Consider the following 14,355-nt stretch of genomic DNA (forward strand, 5'->3'; position numbering starts at 1 on the left):
GGGGGTGCTACTGGAGCCTACTGCCAGAACCGATAGTGTTGTCACCATAGCAACCCATCTCAGGCTAGTTCATCAGGACTAAGTTGCTTTGGATAAAAGAGTAAATGTTAATGTTAAGTATTACTGAGGCCCAGCTTTAGTGAGCAGGTCTAATAAGAGAGGAGAAACAAAGCAAAGAGGGGGAGAGGGAGAGGTGTCAAATGGATGGTGTTCACACCTTTAAGAGGAGGCTTTCACACCATATACAGAACAGGATTAGCAGGTGTGTGTGTGTGTGCGTGTGGTCTGCAGGCTGTGCGCATTTGCAGTGTGAAAGAAAAACAAATCAGTGGATGAGAGTGAACCCTCTTACCCCTGAACGTTAAAGCAACCGAAGGGGAGGGAGGGAGAATGAAAGAAGGATATGGGAGGATGGGAGGATGGGAGGGGAGAGAGGTCCAGTATAAGGCAGGAGAGCGAACACACTGAGTGCGGACAGAGGCAGGCAAAGTTGCTGTGGTGCATATACAGCTTTTACTGTTTCTGTGTACAGCCTCGCTTCCCTCAACCAATCTAGTTACATTTAATGTCAGTTCAAACCCTATTTCATCATAATTAGGGTATTATTTCTTGATTTATGACCGATTAATGTTTTGTTAAGTTACAGTGACCTTGACCTTTCACAAACAAATTACAAATGAAATGAACTTCATCCTTGAATTCACAAGGATGTTTGAGCCAGATGTAATTTAATTCCTTCCAGACGTTCCTGATATACGACGTTCACAAGAAGGAGCCAGACGTGAGGTCACAGCAACACTTGACCACCAAAATCTAATCAGCTCATTCCTCAGTCAAAGTGAATGTTTGTGGCACATTTAAAGAAAGTCCCTCATGGCCTTCCTGAGATATGGGAATCGACTCAAAGACATATTTCTAAAGGTCCAATGGATACACGCTGAACATTTTTAGACAAGTTGAAAAATAACAATAATAAGATGGAGAATAAACCAGACAAATTAGAATACACCTTGTGGGGCTCCACACCTTAGGGTTAGTCACGATCAATGCTTAAAGTGTGCAGCTACAAGAGGATTATAAAATATAAATCTCAGACAAAACAAAGCCTTCATTGCAATAAAACTGAATTGACTGCTGAAAGTGTAACTTTCAAGTTAAAGATGGTTTTAACAACTGCAGTACAGATATACTGATGCATATTTACATATATAAATTCAGCCTCCTTCTTTGAACATGCACAAATCTACATAAATCTGGAAAAACTATTAAAAATGTTAAAGGTTTTCTGTTTACACAGTGGCTTACATAAAAGGTCTGCTGTGCACTGACAGGTCAAAACAATACAAAAATACTTGTCTTGTACTGGACAGATGATAGACACTCGTGCCTAAAGTTTTACGTCATTTATGGAAAACAGATTTTCACTGCATATGAACGATTGTTTGAAAGTGAGGGTAAAAAACAAACTCTGTGGGGAGTTTTTTGGAGACATAGATAACAGTCAAAATTAAATGATGGTACTTTCAACTAATTGCCCTCTCAAAAAATCTAACCAAAACAGCAATTTCATCCATATGAATTTTAGACAGCCTCTTGGGCAAAAGCATATTTATAATTGTTTGAGACAGAAGGACAAAATAAAGAGATCAAAAAGTTGTATGTATTCAAATCAGGACATGGACGCAGCCTTAGTCAGTTTCTGGTCCTGCCTGGAAAAGGCCCCCTAAAGATCCCTGTGGTGATCCCTGCATAACAGAGCCAGCTCAAGTTGGATTTTCCTGTGAAGTCACCAACGGTTAAAATAGAGCAGATCCAAACAGCAACAAGGACTATCGAATCAGATTGTTGCAGCATGGCGTAACGGCGCTCCCAGTGTGTGTGCGTGTGTGTGATCCCCACACTTCATCCTTCCCCTCCCAACTTGACCACATTTCTGTGCAGTGAGCAGAGTTTTACATAAACAGCCACAGTTCTTTCTCTAGAACTGGGAGTCAGCGAGGCAGTCATCTGCTACTAAACTGTAAAGCTCAACACACACATATTACACTTACTCATTTAACTTACAAGCTGGCATGATAATGTGTTGGACAGGAAGATGTCATTAATGTAGCGACAAATCAGCAAGTTAGAAAATTTAGTATTTCCCTTTATTTTCTTGTATTATCTTTATGTTCTAAAACAAGTGCAAAACTCTGCATTAAGGGCATGAATGAACTTACATTAATTGATCAAAATGTCTCTCTCAGGCTCAAGACAAAATGATTAACTATTGTCTCCAAGTGCACAATGAATGTGACATGAATGAATTTGTTCTCATTGCAAGGCTCAGAAACACATTGTTCGCCTCAATCTCAGCTTCCTTGTTGGGCCCATATGTTCACCAAGTACTGTTGTGTTTTTATGTTATGTTATTTCTAAGTGGTTAGAAATTCTGTTGCTTGCGACACTAAAAGTTTTAATAAACTGTAAATACACTGATTAGATTACATCTATTGATTTTGATATTGTGGCTCAATTTAGTAATAACAGTTCATGATATGAATGAATAAACAGACGATTACCAATAGCCAATGAGGCTTATGGATCATGTAGAATTTTTTGTTATTTCACAGAAAATAATTAGAGAAAAAACAATATTAGAGAGAAAAATGGCTGATGATCTTTCAGTTTTTTTTAAATGCTCCATGCACAACCATAACTTAGGTATTTCTCATTGTTTAACTTTGAATATAATAGATTTTTTCTTTGTTTTAAAATTATCTCTGAATAGTAAGTCAAGTTTTCGACCTAAACCATGCAGACTCCACATCTTTCAGATGTTCTCCCGATGAGTGTCAGAAACCTTCTGTCAGAGCAGGCTCCTGTATCACCATTGCTGTTGCATATGTATATCAGTTGGCGGTTCGGCTGAATATCCTCTGAGCCTTTCCAAATGAACATAAACTGAAAACAGTTTAAATTTAGCACTGAAATGTCTGACGAGAGCAGACAAAACTGAACGCAAGCAAACACGCTGCAGGAATGTATTTGCTTGTCAGCTGATCAAACTGTGAATTGAGGAAGTCATAAAGTCAGGTTTTGTATTTCATTCTCTGCTTGCATCACAAACGCACAGAAGGGCAAACAAGATGAAAAAAAAACGGTTTGGCAAGTTAGGAGAAGTTGAAAGGCATACTTGGCGAAATAAGAGCAGAGGAGGAAGCACTTAGGAAAGGCACCCCAACAGTTAATTTCCTTCAGCAGTACATATTGCCTTCCTGGCCAACACTCCAAACGGAACACACAGCTGCTGGAGCCTCAGTTCATGACCCTCATTGTCTGCTGGCTCTATAAACATGGACTACCCAAACATACAATGGCAATCTGCAATCAGCAGTACGGCTGCATTGTGAAAGCCACAATTCTGCATGTAGTCCATTGCATATACACTACAGGACTTTCTAATGACAAGGCATTGAAACAGCAAATAAAACCATTATTTAAGAAACAATAAGTATTAACAATAATAACTTTGTGACAATTTTAACTAGTATCAGGGGGAATTAAATCTAGTCAAATTTATATTTACATCTACAAGATTTAAAACACATTTGTCAATAAATCCATTTCTTCAACCTCAGAAAATTAATATATTGCTTCAACATTATTGAAGCATATAAAATAAAAGCTGAATGTTCCAAGATGTGATTACCTTATATTTGCTCAACTTACATTTAAGTATACTGAATATCTTTAACAACCTATATTTTTAAAACAGTTAGTAATTCTAATTATTCAAGCCATGGCAGACAGACAGAAATTCATAAATTGGCACATTTGCAAAAATTTTTAGGTCATGTACAAAGATCCAAACTATTCTATACAGCAATAAACACATATAAACTGATTTCCGAGGACACCCCATAGGACTATTGGTATAAGGAGGAATGGAAAATAGTCCCTTTGAAAAAAAAACTGTTGAAGGATTTAATAAGCTATGGTAACCAGGCTTGGAAATGCCGAACCCCTCTGGAATGGACTTGATTCTACCTAATTAACAACACGAGAACTGACTACAACATACCCTGGTAATTTGAATGCAATTATCATAGCCTTGTGTTAAATGTGTGCAGCTGTTTTTTCTCCTCACTTTGTTTTGTGTATTGTTTGTTAAGTTGTGATTCTACTGTTCTATAAAGGTAGTTCACCAGAAACTGGTTCTGTCCAAATTTGAAACTGTAAGTATATGTTATAATTTTAAGAACATACATTTTAACAATGTTCTTCAAGGTGTCAAGCTGAAATCAAGCAAAATGTTCAATAGAGGAATGGAGACTGAGCTTCATAACATTCTTCACCTCCACCTTGTTTTCATGTTTCAGGACGTCATGCATCAATTCTTTCTAATTTCATTACAAAAACACATCGTGCAATGTGTCCGTTCAAAGAAGTGGATGTGTGGTGGGTCAAGGGGCCCCTCAGGGGACAGGGGCTAGTGCTAACAGGCAGCCCATTCTTGAGCCTGTCGCTCTGGTAAACACTGTTCTCATGCATGGCCACCAGACACACACACACACACACACACACACACAAACACACACACACAGATACATGGAAAACATACATTACCCGGAAGTGGGCAGGTCAAGAGCTGAGACATGAGATCCTGTAGACAGCACAGGGTGTCTACAGCACACACCGATATACAAGTACACAATCACATTCAGAGCAGCTGTATGGTGAGCCTCTTCAAACACTTTCCACTGTGCACTTCAATGAATAGAGCCTGTGTAAACAAGCAACTACCAAACTAGTAGGGTATATACTCAAATTTGTTTCAGCAGACCTTGAACAACATATCTATTGAACCGTTCTTCCAGAATAAGAAGGACTACTGTGGGCATTTAATTCTGATTATTATAGTGGGAAGTACTTCAGCTTTGAAGCAGTCTATGTGACAGAGCCAGTTTAAGAAGCATATGTACTCTGGAAAGCATGCAACACACACACACACACACACACACACACACACACACACACACACACACACACACACAACCCCTCTCCAACAGAGCTGTGCTTACAAGCCTGAGAGGAACAAGAAGGGGGCAAGGCTCCCAGTTGCACAACTTGTTTTTCGCGAGTTCTACCAGGAGACAGCTCAGCGGTTACTTCAGAAAACTGTTCGCTGTTAACTACGACAAACAGCTCAATCAAAATCAACTAGCAGCGGCCTGTAAAAGCCGCCTCATAGCATTCTTAAGGTTGCATGTTTTATTTATCAATACTGCTTCCCCCTTTCCCATGACTGAGGTGGAGATGTCAGGCTGCGTGTGGATTCAGAATGAAGTATTCTAAGTATTTTGGTTGTTGCACCCCCCACACACCCGCACCACCACCACCCCAGGCATAAACATCTCAAGAGTGCCAAATATGGTCGCTTCCCAGAGAATTGAGTAAATCAGGAACCAGAAACAGCCCAAGACATGTACCAATGCACTGCCTGAGAAAAATATACATAGAGAGAGAGAACGAAAGAAGGGGTACCTACAATGTTTCCTCATAAAAACCCTTCAGGGGCCTCTGTTCTGTCTGCATACTTAAACTTTGTAAAGTAGCCTGAACATTTTCTTTGAACGTGGCTTTTGGGAGCAAACTCTTCAGTAATGCAGCTAAAAAGTCAGAAGATCCACAATGTCACTAAATACAGCACAAAAAAGAGCAAACAATATTTCATTAAGAGTGAGTTTAGGGTTATCTGTTCTTTATTTTTAAACTGAACTGCCTGCTGCCTTGTTCTGGACTAAGTTCATGTTCTGAAAACACTGTACACTTGTGCAACACATCATCAACAACACTGAACACACATCTCAAAAGGACAATCGCAGGTCAAAGGTTCAAAGTAACATGTATCAAAAAATTTAATAACAGTTGTATTGGAGCCATTCTGTACACACAATGATTTCGTTTTAAACTGAGACATGCATTCATTAATTTAACACAGATAACACTACAACGTTACCATGTGGGCCTGTGTTTTAAATAATTATAAGGTACTCTTTCTGCACTCTCTGTCTTTAAGCATTTAACATTAATTTTATGCTTAGAATTTTAATCTGTAAATTATCCCTAAAATCACTTTATCCCCTTAAACAGGTGGAATGTACAATTTCTTTGGGAATGTTTATACCATTTATTCTGCAAATAAAAAGCATGAATTTCTGCTTTATATTTCTGCTTAGATCAGTCTATTATATTTATAATGACAATAATCGCTTCAATTGAAAACAAGTTCCTTATTTGAAATTATCGCTGCACTAACGTCATTATTAATATGAGCTCATTAGGCAGTTTAAGGGGGGGGGGGGTCATTATCTCCATCGCTGTCTGTGTGTGTCTGGCAGATCATCACGGTGCTGTTTAGATTACACGCTGTTGTACTGTGGAAACCCAGATTCATTGATAAAAAAAAAACAACAACACCACGACGAGGAGGAGACACGGAGCAGCAGCAACGGAGGAGATGAGCACACTGGAGTCCGATCTTCAGCTAAACACCGATGTAGGCTAATCCAGCGCCTATAAAGAGACCTCTTAGCGTCGGCGGCTAATTTGTTTACGTTCAGGCTGCAGCAGCGCTGCGCGCGCGCGCGCGTGTGTGTGTGTGTGTGCGTGTTGTTGTTGTCTGTGTGAGAGCGCGCCTTTCGCCATCAGAGGCCTATCCGCGCTCACAGGGCCGATCCTGCTCCTCTCAGTTTAGACTCGCTGCAGCGGACCACCCTCGTCCAGTTACAGCGGCTACTCTGGCCCTGGGGCCGGAGCATCCGACACAGGCCGCTGAAATACATATAAGTGCCTTTAAGAGGAGGGGGGGAGGGGGGAGGGGGTCTGTTCTACTGAGATATATCAATTATTAGCGCGCAGCCACGCAGACGCAACCATTGAAAACACTAGCCCCTTAATTAGAGCCTGTGGGAGGCTTTACGCATGCGCCATGCTGAAGGTCCACTACCACAAAAACAATGGAATAAAATGAAAGAAAAAATACAACAATCTCTCCTGAGCTCAATCTATTTTATATTCAATCACTTTATCTACTGCTAATTTTTCAAATTACGCTTTATTTTACTTATTATACCACCTGGAGTGATTAGATGATTCCTTTCACAATTAATAATAATAACCCCCCCCCTTTTCCAAGTCTGAGCCTATAATGGCCAAAATTATTTTACCATATTTGATTGTACACAATCTTTTTCATTTTGCACGTGAGTGTTTATTTTAAAGTTAAAAATGATCAAACTGATAAGTCAATGTAAAATCACATTAGATACACTTGGAAGCAAATTAATGACATCTGCCATGATAAACACACACGACAATTATAATAATAAATATAAAAGACTTACTTTCTCCGTTTATTAGTCCACACTGGCATATGATGCAGGTGCAGATGATAAAAAACACGATCTGTGCTCTCAGCTTCAGCGTCCACCGCCTCATTTTGACTTGAGAAGTTGTGCTCCGACGACAACAACAAAAACCTCCAATCTCGAGGGGTTGAATGTTAATTCAAAAGTTAAAAAAAACTATTCTTAAAAAGTGGAGGTCCAATGAGGACAAGTGATTCAAGGTTGCCCCCCGTCGTAAACCGGGGGGGTGGTAATAAATGTATGAGTATCTTCCCAACCAAGTCCGTGATGTGTGCGAGCCCTGGAAAAAATGCAGACCACTAAATAACGTGATCCTGGCTTCTGGTCACACATGTGTGAGTGAAAATCTTCATTTTCCACACGTGAAGGCGCCAGTCCACGTTCATCTGTTTAATCTGGGTGCTGCAGCACATCAAGAGAGAAATAACGCTGTTACTATTATTAATACCCCACACGCGGGGGGCTAGTTAGGAGGTCCCCGAAGGAGCTTCACCGGCCCCGGGCTCATTTCTCCGTGATGCACCGCTCCAGCGAAGGAAGATCCACTTCACCAACAAACTGCGATCAGTGTTTTTCTCCTGCACAAAAAACAGCCAGTCTGCTCCCGTGTTGCTGCAGCAGAAAGTTGTGGGTCGGAGGGGAGTTGACGGGGTTTGAAGCCCACAGGTCTTTATATCACTCCTGTTCGGTCGGATCCTCTAACAAGCCGCTTCTTCTTCTTTCTTTTTTTTTTTAAGACAGATGGAAGCACATCCCAGGAAACTCCTCCGAGCAGCTACGTTCAGGAAAAACGTGCAGCGCCTCAGCGTTCCCCCGCTACGACCCTCCTCTGAACTCCGTCACCCCCGCTGACCACCACGCCGCGGACGAATGGACAGACACCCATAAAACGACGGCGCGAGGAGGAAAAAAACTTGGGCAGGCGAAAAACGTTATTCGTGTCTCCGTTCACCGCGGGGGGAAGGGACGAGCATGGCGGCTCCGTTTGACCCGCACGCCGCCGTGAAGTGAGGGAAGTCTCCGCCACGCCGCCCGTTTCTTTTTCTCACATGAACGCTAGCTGGTGGCGGGGGGGGGGTAGCTAGCTTGTGCTAAGCTAATCCAAAACAAACGAGGTTTCAGTGTCGGCGATAGAGTTGAAATCAAGGGAAAAACGTACGCACGCGCACAAAGTGAGGACCCCGGCTCCGGTAGAGGGAAAAGGGGGATGAGGTAAACGAAGATAAAAAGCTTTTTCTCGTAAAAAAAGACGGGCCAAGTGTAAAAACTTGTATTCCCGTTCCGCTCGGCGCTGGCTCTCCCTCAGGTTCCCCTTCTCTCTCTCTCTCTCCTCCAGTAAACAAGTCTTGCCAGTCAGCTGGGCCACACGTGGCCTGAGCCAAAACCCGGAGCGGACCACCGCCGATCTACCGCCGGAGTCCGGATCTGGACTGTCTGAAGCGGTGTCACAGCGCAGGGTTCTCTTTGTCAAAGAGGAGGTGAATATAAAAAAAACACATTCAAATAAAAAGCGTGAATGAAACGATGAGAATGTTCTTATATCGAGGATTTCATGCCTCATCTTTGATTGTTGGGGTGTTTAATAAAAGGCACGTTTCTCCTCGTTTGTACGTTTTTTTGTGGACAAAATCCTGAAAACAACATCACAGCCCTGCGGTAATTACAGAGTTCAGGCTGCAACTGAGACGTGATTTTGCTTTTCATTCTTGATAATTCTGATCGTCTATAACCATTAGAGGGTTTTGTCCACAGAAAGAACGTCTAAAGCTCAACAGTTGAGAATAAACGGATTCAGTTTGTTATCATATGTGACAAAGAAAAGAGAATTTGCTGAAAAAACAACTGAAAACTGGTTAAATTCCATCAATGAACTAATCTCTTAACCAAATCAGAACTGTTTTGTATTTTGTTTTTTTTGTTTTTTTATTGTCGGACACGTTACTTCTAGCCTTGATGGTACAGGTTGTCTATTGCATGGATAATCACGCATGTTGAATATTTACATTAACACGTGCATGGATTCATTGAAAAGATCTTTGCCACATGTTTCATTGATATAATATGTGTGCCTTTATCTACCCTGGCCTTGTTCTGTAGAGATGACACCTTTGAATAGAAAATAATAGAAAGAGGTGCTACTTCTGAAAAACCGTAAACATTTATAATCCAAAAGAATCAAACCAATAAATGCTCAACCAATAACTAAAAAGAGAGCCAAGAGCTGCTCTCTCTGTGCACGCTGCCATCTTTCAAATCAGTTTCAATCAACATACTTGCCAGGTGAGCTACCATTAATATTTAATGATCATTTAACCTTTCTTCCATATTTTCTTTGTCACATCATCCACTGGTGAGGCTGTGGGTGAAACAACATGGCTGTGTGTCATAGAGCAGTGTAAACATTACAGCAATACCTGCTTGCAGTAATGAAGGTGAACGTAGGTCCCTCAGATTTACATAACAAATATGATTATAGTGAAAATTGTCCCATTCATGGAGCTTTTATGCACACACTACCTGGAAGTTTCTCCCCATAACATGGCTGACACCTGACCACATTTCTCACCTAACCTTTAGACACATGGACTTGAGTAGAATAGATTCTACCTGTTTATCACACAGGGATGCAGTTTGTGTGCCTGGATAGCATACATAGTGCTAATGCTGCTCTGCTAAGATGTGGTGCAGCGGGCTTGTTGTTAATCTGAGGAATGTTGTTACCCAGTGAACAGAATAAATTAGGTATTAGTGAGATTAAATGTCACAGGTCTGAAGGACTCAGGGTTGTGGAATCTAGTCAAAACAGAACTCTTTGTTGTAGTGACCCTGTGTGACGCCAACATGAGTAGCGTGCACACTGACACACACACACATGCATACTCTTCTCTCCTCTCCTCCCGTGGGAGTAGAGGAAGTCGAGTGCATGTATCCCACTAACCTACCCAGAGTGCTGTTATTGTGAGTCTACTACACATGCAGCACTTGTGCATCACTACCCAGCCCTGCTCATGCACCGCTGTACTATGGCTTCACTTCAGTAGGTGGCACTAAAAATAAATCAAGTCAATTCACTTACTACACCAAATGTCAAACAGGGACAAAGGGATACGACGTGGTGAATAAATAGGATTAAATTTGACCAGAGAGGCGAGCGCCCAGAGCTTTGGGCTTCGTCAAATAAACACAATGTGATTCTGTCAGCATATACTCTGTACTGTGAGGTTGTGGGAAAGCTTTTACAAATGTTGCTTTAAATAATGACTGCAAATGAAGAATTCAAATAAAACATGTTTTTTTCAACCCCAAGCATTTGATCCTCTTCAGGGTTTTCCTCAGTGTCTCACAAAGGCAGCGTTCTCCACTGGGAACATGGATGTGTGTTGACAACTCTCTTTTTAAACAAGAGCACTGGGGCAGAGCTCGGATGTTTCCACCTGCTATTTGTTCATTTATTCTGTGAGATGTACAGATCTGTGAATAACACAGAGATGGTTGTAATTCAGTTGTTGAGAAAAAAGCTGCAGGGTCAGCACTACCACCACAATGGAAGGTATTCTTCATTCCCCCCAAATGTACTAATTCATATTGTTTTTTGTTCTTTTATATTTTTACAGCCATAAATCTATGTATGAAATCATCATGATTGTTATTCTATTCTTTTAATGGTTAGGACTTTATTTAGATGCTTTATACTCAATACTCTCCAAGACAAATTCAAATCGACCTTATTGATATGGAAATCTTCAATCTTGAATCAGCGGTGCTCAACAAACACATGCATTCATAGCTCAGCTGAGGACATCTGCTGACACTGACCACATAACCAGTGTGCTCTTTCTCTCAGATTTACACTTTTCCTGGATATGTGTACCTCACCAAGGGGAACTCCTCTGGAACATTTACAAGTCACGTAACCTGATGCGAGGGATCGCTGCAGTGGCTCTGAGTCAGCAGTTAAGTTTTACTGAATGAATGTGACTCATAGAGGAATACTGAATTCTTCAATGGCTCGGACAAAGAAGCCGGGCAGGTCACATCAGGGACAATAATCTTTCAGCTGAATAAAGTCAATCTGGCGTATCGGATCGATGCATCCTCAGGTTTAATGAGTATGAAAATGATATGAATCAAAATCACCCGATCTTAACCTTGGTGAGCACAGAAAAGAGATTATAAAACACCAAAATGGGAATATATTGTATTTTGTGAGAATGAATCTCATATAGTCCAGAAACATGGAGAATCTGAAAAGGAGAATTGAAACAGTTGTGGAAGCATGTAGTGTCTCATCACCTTGTCTGTCACCGGTCTATATGTCTGAATGTCAATGCTGCTCTAGGCCCAAATAATATATTGAACATGGATTAGCTTTATCAACCAAGCAGCACCCAGGCAATAGATAACAGCTCCACAGAAAGCCGCAGAGTTCATCAGTACAGTGAATTCAAAATGCACGTCCAAATAAATGAATCACAAATGCACATATTTGCATTTCCTCCTCCTGCCTCACAACACAAACCTTTACAGCATTAACTCCCACATACTACATCTGGTTCTCTGACACACACACACACACAGATGCAGAAGGCAAAACCAACTCCTGTTCATTCCCTCTGCAGTCGTCTCCCTCTCAGTAAATGGAGGGATTAATACGTTCGAATGGAAAGCGTCTCCTCCTTTGTTGGTGTGGAACTCAGTAATTGGCTGCCTAGAGAGCCCAGGAAGAAGGAGCCTCCGTTCAACCTCAGCGTGCCTGTGTGTGCACTGTATGCATGAGGGCATATGAGTGTGTGTGTGTGCGTGAGATAGACTGCGTCCACCGAGGAGAGGGTCATGAGCTCACACAGACAAAGCTTTGCTGGATTATCCTCTTCAGACGGCTCCCTGTGTTAGTGATTCACACTTTTAGCACTTGCTGTTCCTGCACTTCAGGCCCCACAGGCTGCAACTCAGACAAACACACAAACAACAGACTCTCTCTCTCTCTCTCTCTCATGGTCACTACAAGCACGGTGCAATCACATGTATCGTCTCTATAAGAGAGATTATTCTTCTCAGGCTGACACACCACTCATTTTGTATGACAAAGCATCTGCAGGCATCTGAAACAAAAGGAAGGTCTGTAGCTACAGAAAATATCTGGAAGAAGTCAACTGATGTTCTCTGAGCAGCTCAGATGTATCCTGCATGCAAAACACTGTACTCATCATCAGATCATCATGATAATGCTTGAAAATTCACAAATATGACCACTGATATCTGAGTCATTAGTAATATTTATATTCTACTTTTATTGTATTTTTAATGTTTATTTTTAGCTTTCTTTACGTAATACTATGCTAACATTGGAGGAACATGTCTGTAATGTTTCGTCAATGCTTTTTAATTTGTAATTTAATTCACATTTACTTCTATATATGTGTTATTTACAGTCACTATTCATGTTAGTATTTATACCTTTCATTATTGTATTTTCCATGCTTCACTTTGTGGTAGGTTGTTTATTCAGGATTGTAGTTTTAGCCATGCAAGCAGAATGGTGCAAGGGAAATTGTCTGTCATTGTACTTTCTAGCATTGTCATTGTGAACTGGTTAGTGAATGTGCTGAATATAAAGATGGACAACACTCACTATTGAGAAGTGGAGCCAAAATATCTCAGCTACAAATGTCGCCATCTTGTGACAATGATGTCACTTCAAGCCAGGATATTGAGGCCCCCGCAGAAACACACCCTCGACCAATCATGAGTCCGTCTCAGCTTTCAATCATGATATTTCACCCCCGTTTTTATAGCATCAAATTACTAATTAAAACCAAACTATGTAGACGTCTATGCCATGATCTTCCCCTTGTGGCTACCTGGACCCTGTGTTTCCTAGCTGTGATTACCTGCTCCTCTCTAATGTGTTGTTTCATCACCTTCTCCACTTGTGTTGTATTCAAATCACTGTGTTTCCTCATTTGTTGTGAGCCTGTTTGTGTTGTTGAAGCACCTTCACTGTACCCATCGTCCTCCGCCAATACAATCCTCGACCTGTGACAGTATACATCAAGCATCTTGCGCATTAACTTTGTCAATGGAATACAGTTTAGTGGATTGAAGCGGTCCACTTCCCTGAAGGTGGAGATGAAGAGGAGGAGCCCACCTGTCTGTGTGGAACAGTTTGTCTGAAATGGGATCAGTGAGGAAGATTAGGGGAGCTGCTGACTATATGACAGTAGATGTCAGACTAAGCCATTGATGAGGAAGACTAAAGCTTTCCGAAAGAACACGGCGGCCAGCTCAACAGTATGCTTATGTGCCCTATGATGTGTTCAGTGATCCGATAAATCTGGCACACAGACCACACAACTAATGTTGATAATCCATGTTGATAACAGCTGCCTTTCAGGTCATCGGATTGATCCACGGAACCTTGGTGCGTCTGAACTCTCTCTGCCTCTGTCTGACAAACCAATGATGAAATTGTAACCAAGTGTAGATTTGTCCATCTCTGAAGCAGCTTGATATTCACCACAAGGGACTGATGAATCCCAGACAACACGCTGTGCATCAATCAGCCTTTCAGACAATGAGTCTCTGTTTGAGTTTTCTGCTCCATCACATTCACACACAAGTTGTACATGTTAATGTTTCAACATATATCAGGCACATGTGTCTGCACTTCCTTTTTCTTCCACGTTCATCCTACTAAAGGCTTCACTTTCAGTTATTACCACGTAAAGAAGAGCTGATTAGAAATTGTGTACAGTATAAAAAATGAAGTACATTTATTGATGGACATTAAGGGAGAGAAGGGACTTCTGGAAATCATTTGACAAGCAGAGATGCTGTTTTATGAGAATCAGAAATTCACGACTGAGTATAATTTACAGTTTTATAGACTGTAGACAATTATCACCTCTACGTAACCAGAAGGATATCATCTGCATTTATTTGT

At 41.1% G+C, this 14,355-nt stretch overlaps 1 protein-coding gene across 1 annotated transcript in view; it reads right to left on the reverse strand.

The window, feature by feature from the left end:
- insrb (insulin receptor b) overlaps window positions 1–8,749 on the reverse strand; it is a 76,367-nt gene extending 67,618 nt beyond the window's left edge. The window contains exon 1 of the mRNA XM_020081198.2: window positions 7,389–8,749. Within this exon, the coding sequence (XP_019936757.1) occupies window positions 7,389–7,482 (94 nt within the window). The 5' untranslated portion in view covers window positions 7,483–8,749. The remainder of the gene's footprint in view (window positions 1–7,388) is intronic.
- Between the last annotated feature and the right edge of the window lie 5,606 nt (window positions 8,750–14,355).

Source organism: Paralichthys olivaceus, chromosome 3, assembly GCF_024713975.1.
Source record: "Paralichthys olivaceus isolate ysfri-2021 chromosome 3, ASM2471397v2, whole genome shotgun sequence".
In the NCBI taxonomy this organism is placed as follows: Eukaryota; Metazoa; Chordata; class Actinopteri; order Pleuronectiformes; family Paralichthyidae; genus Paralichthys; species Paralichthys olivaceus.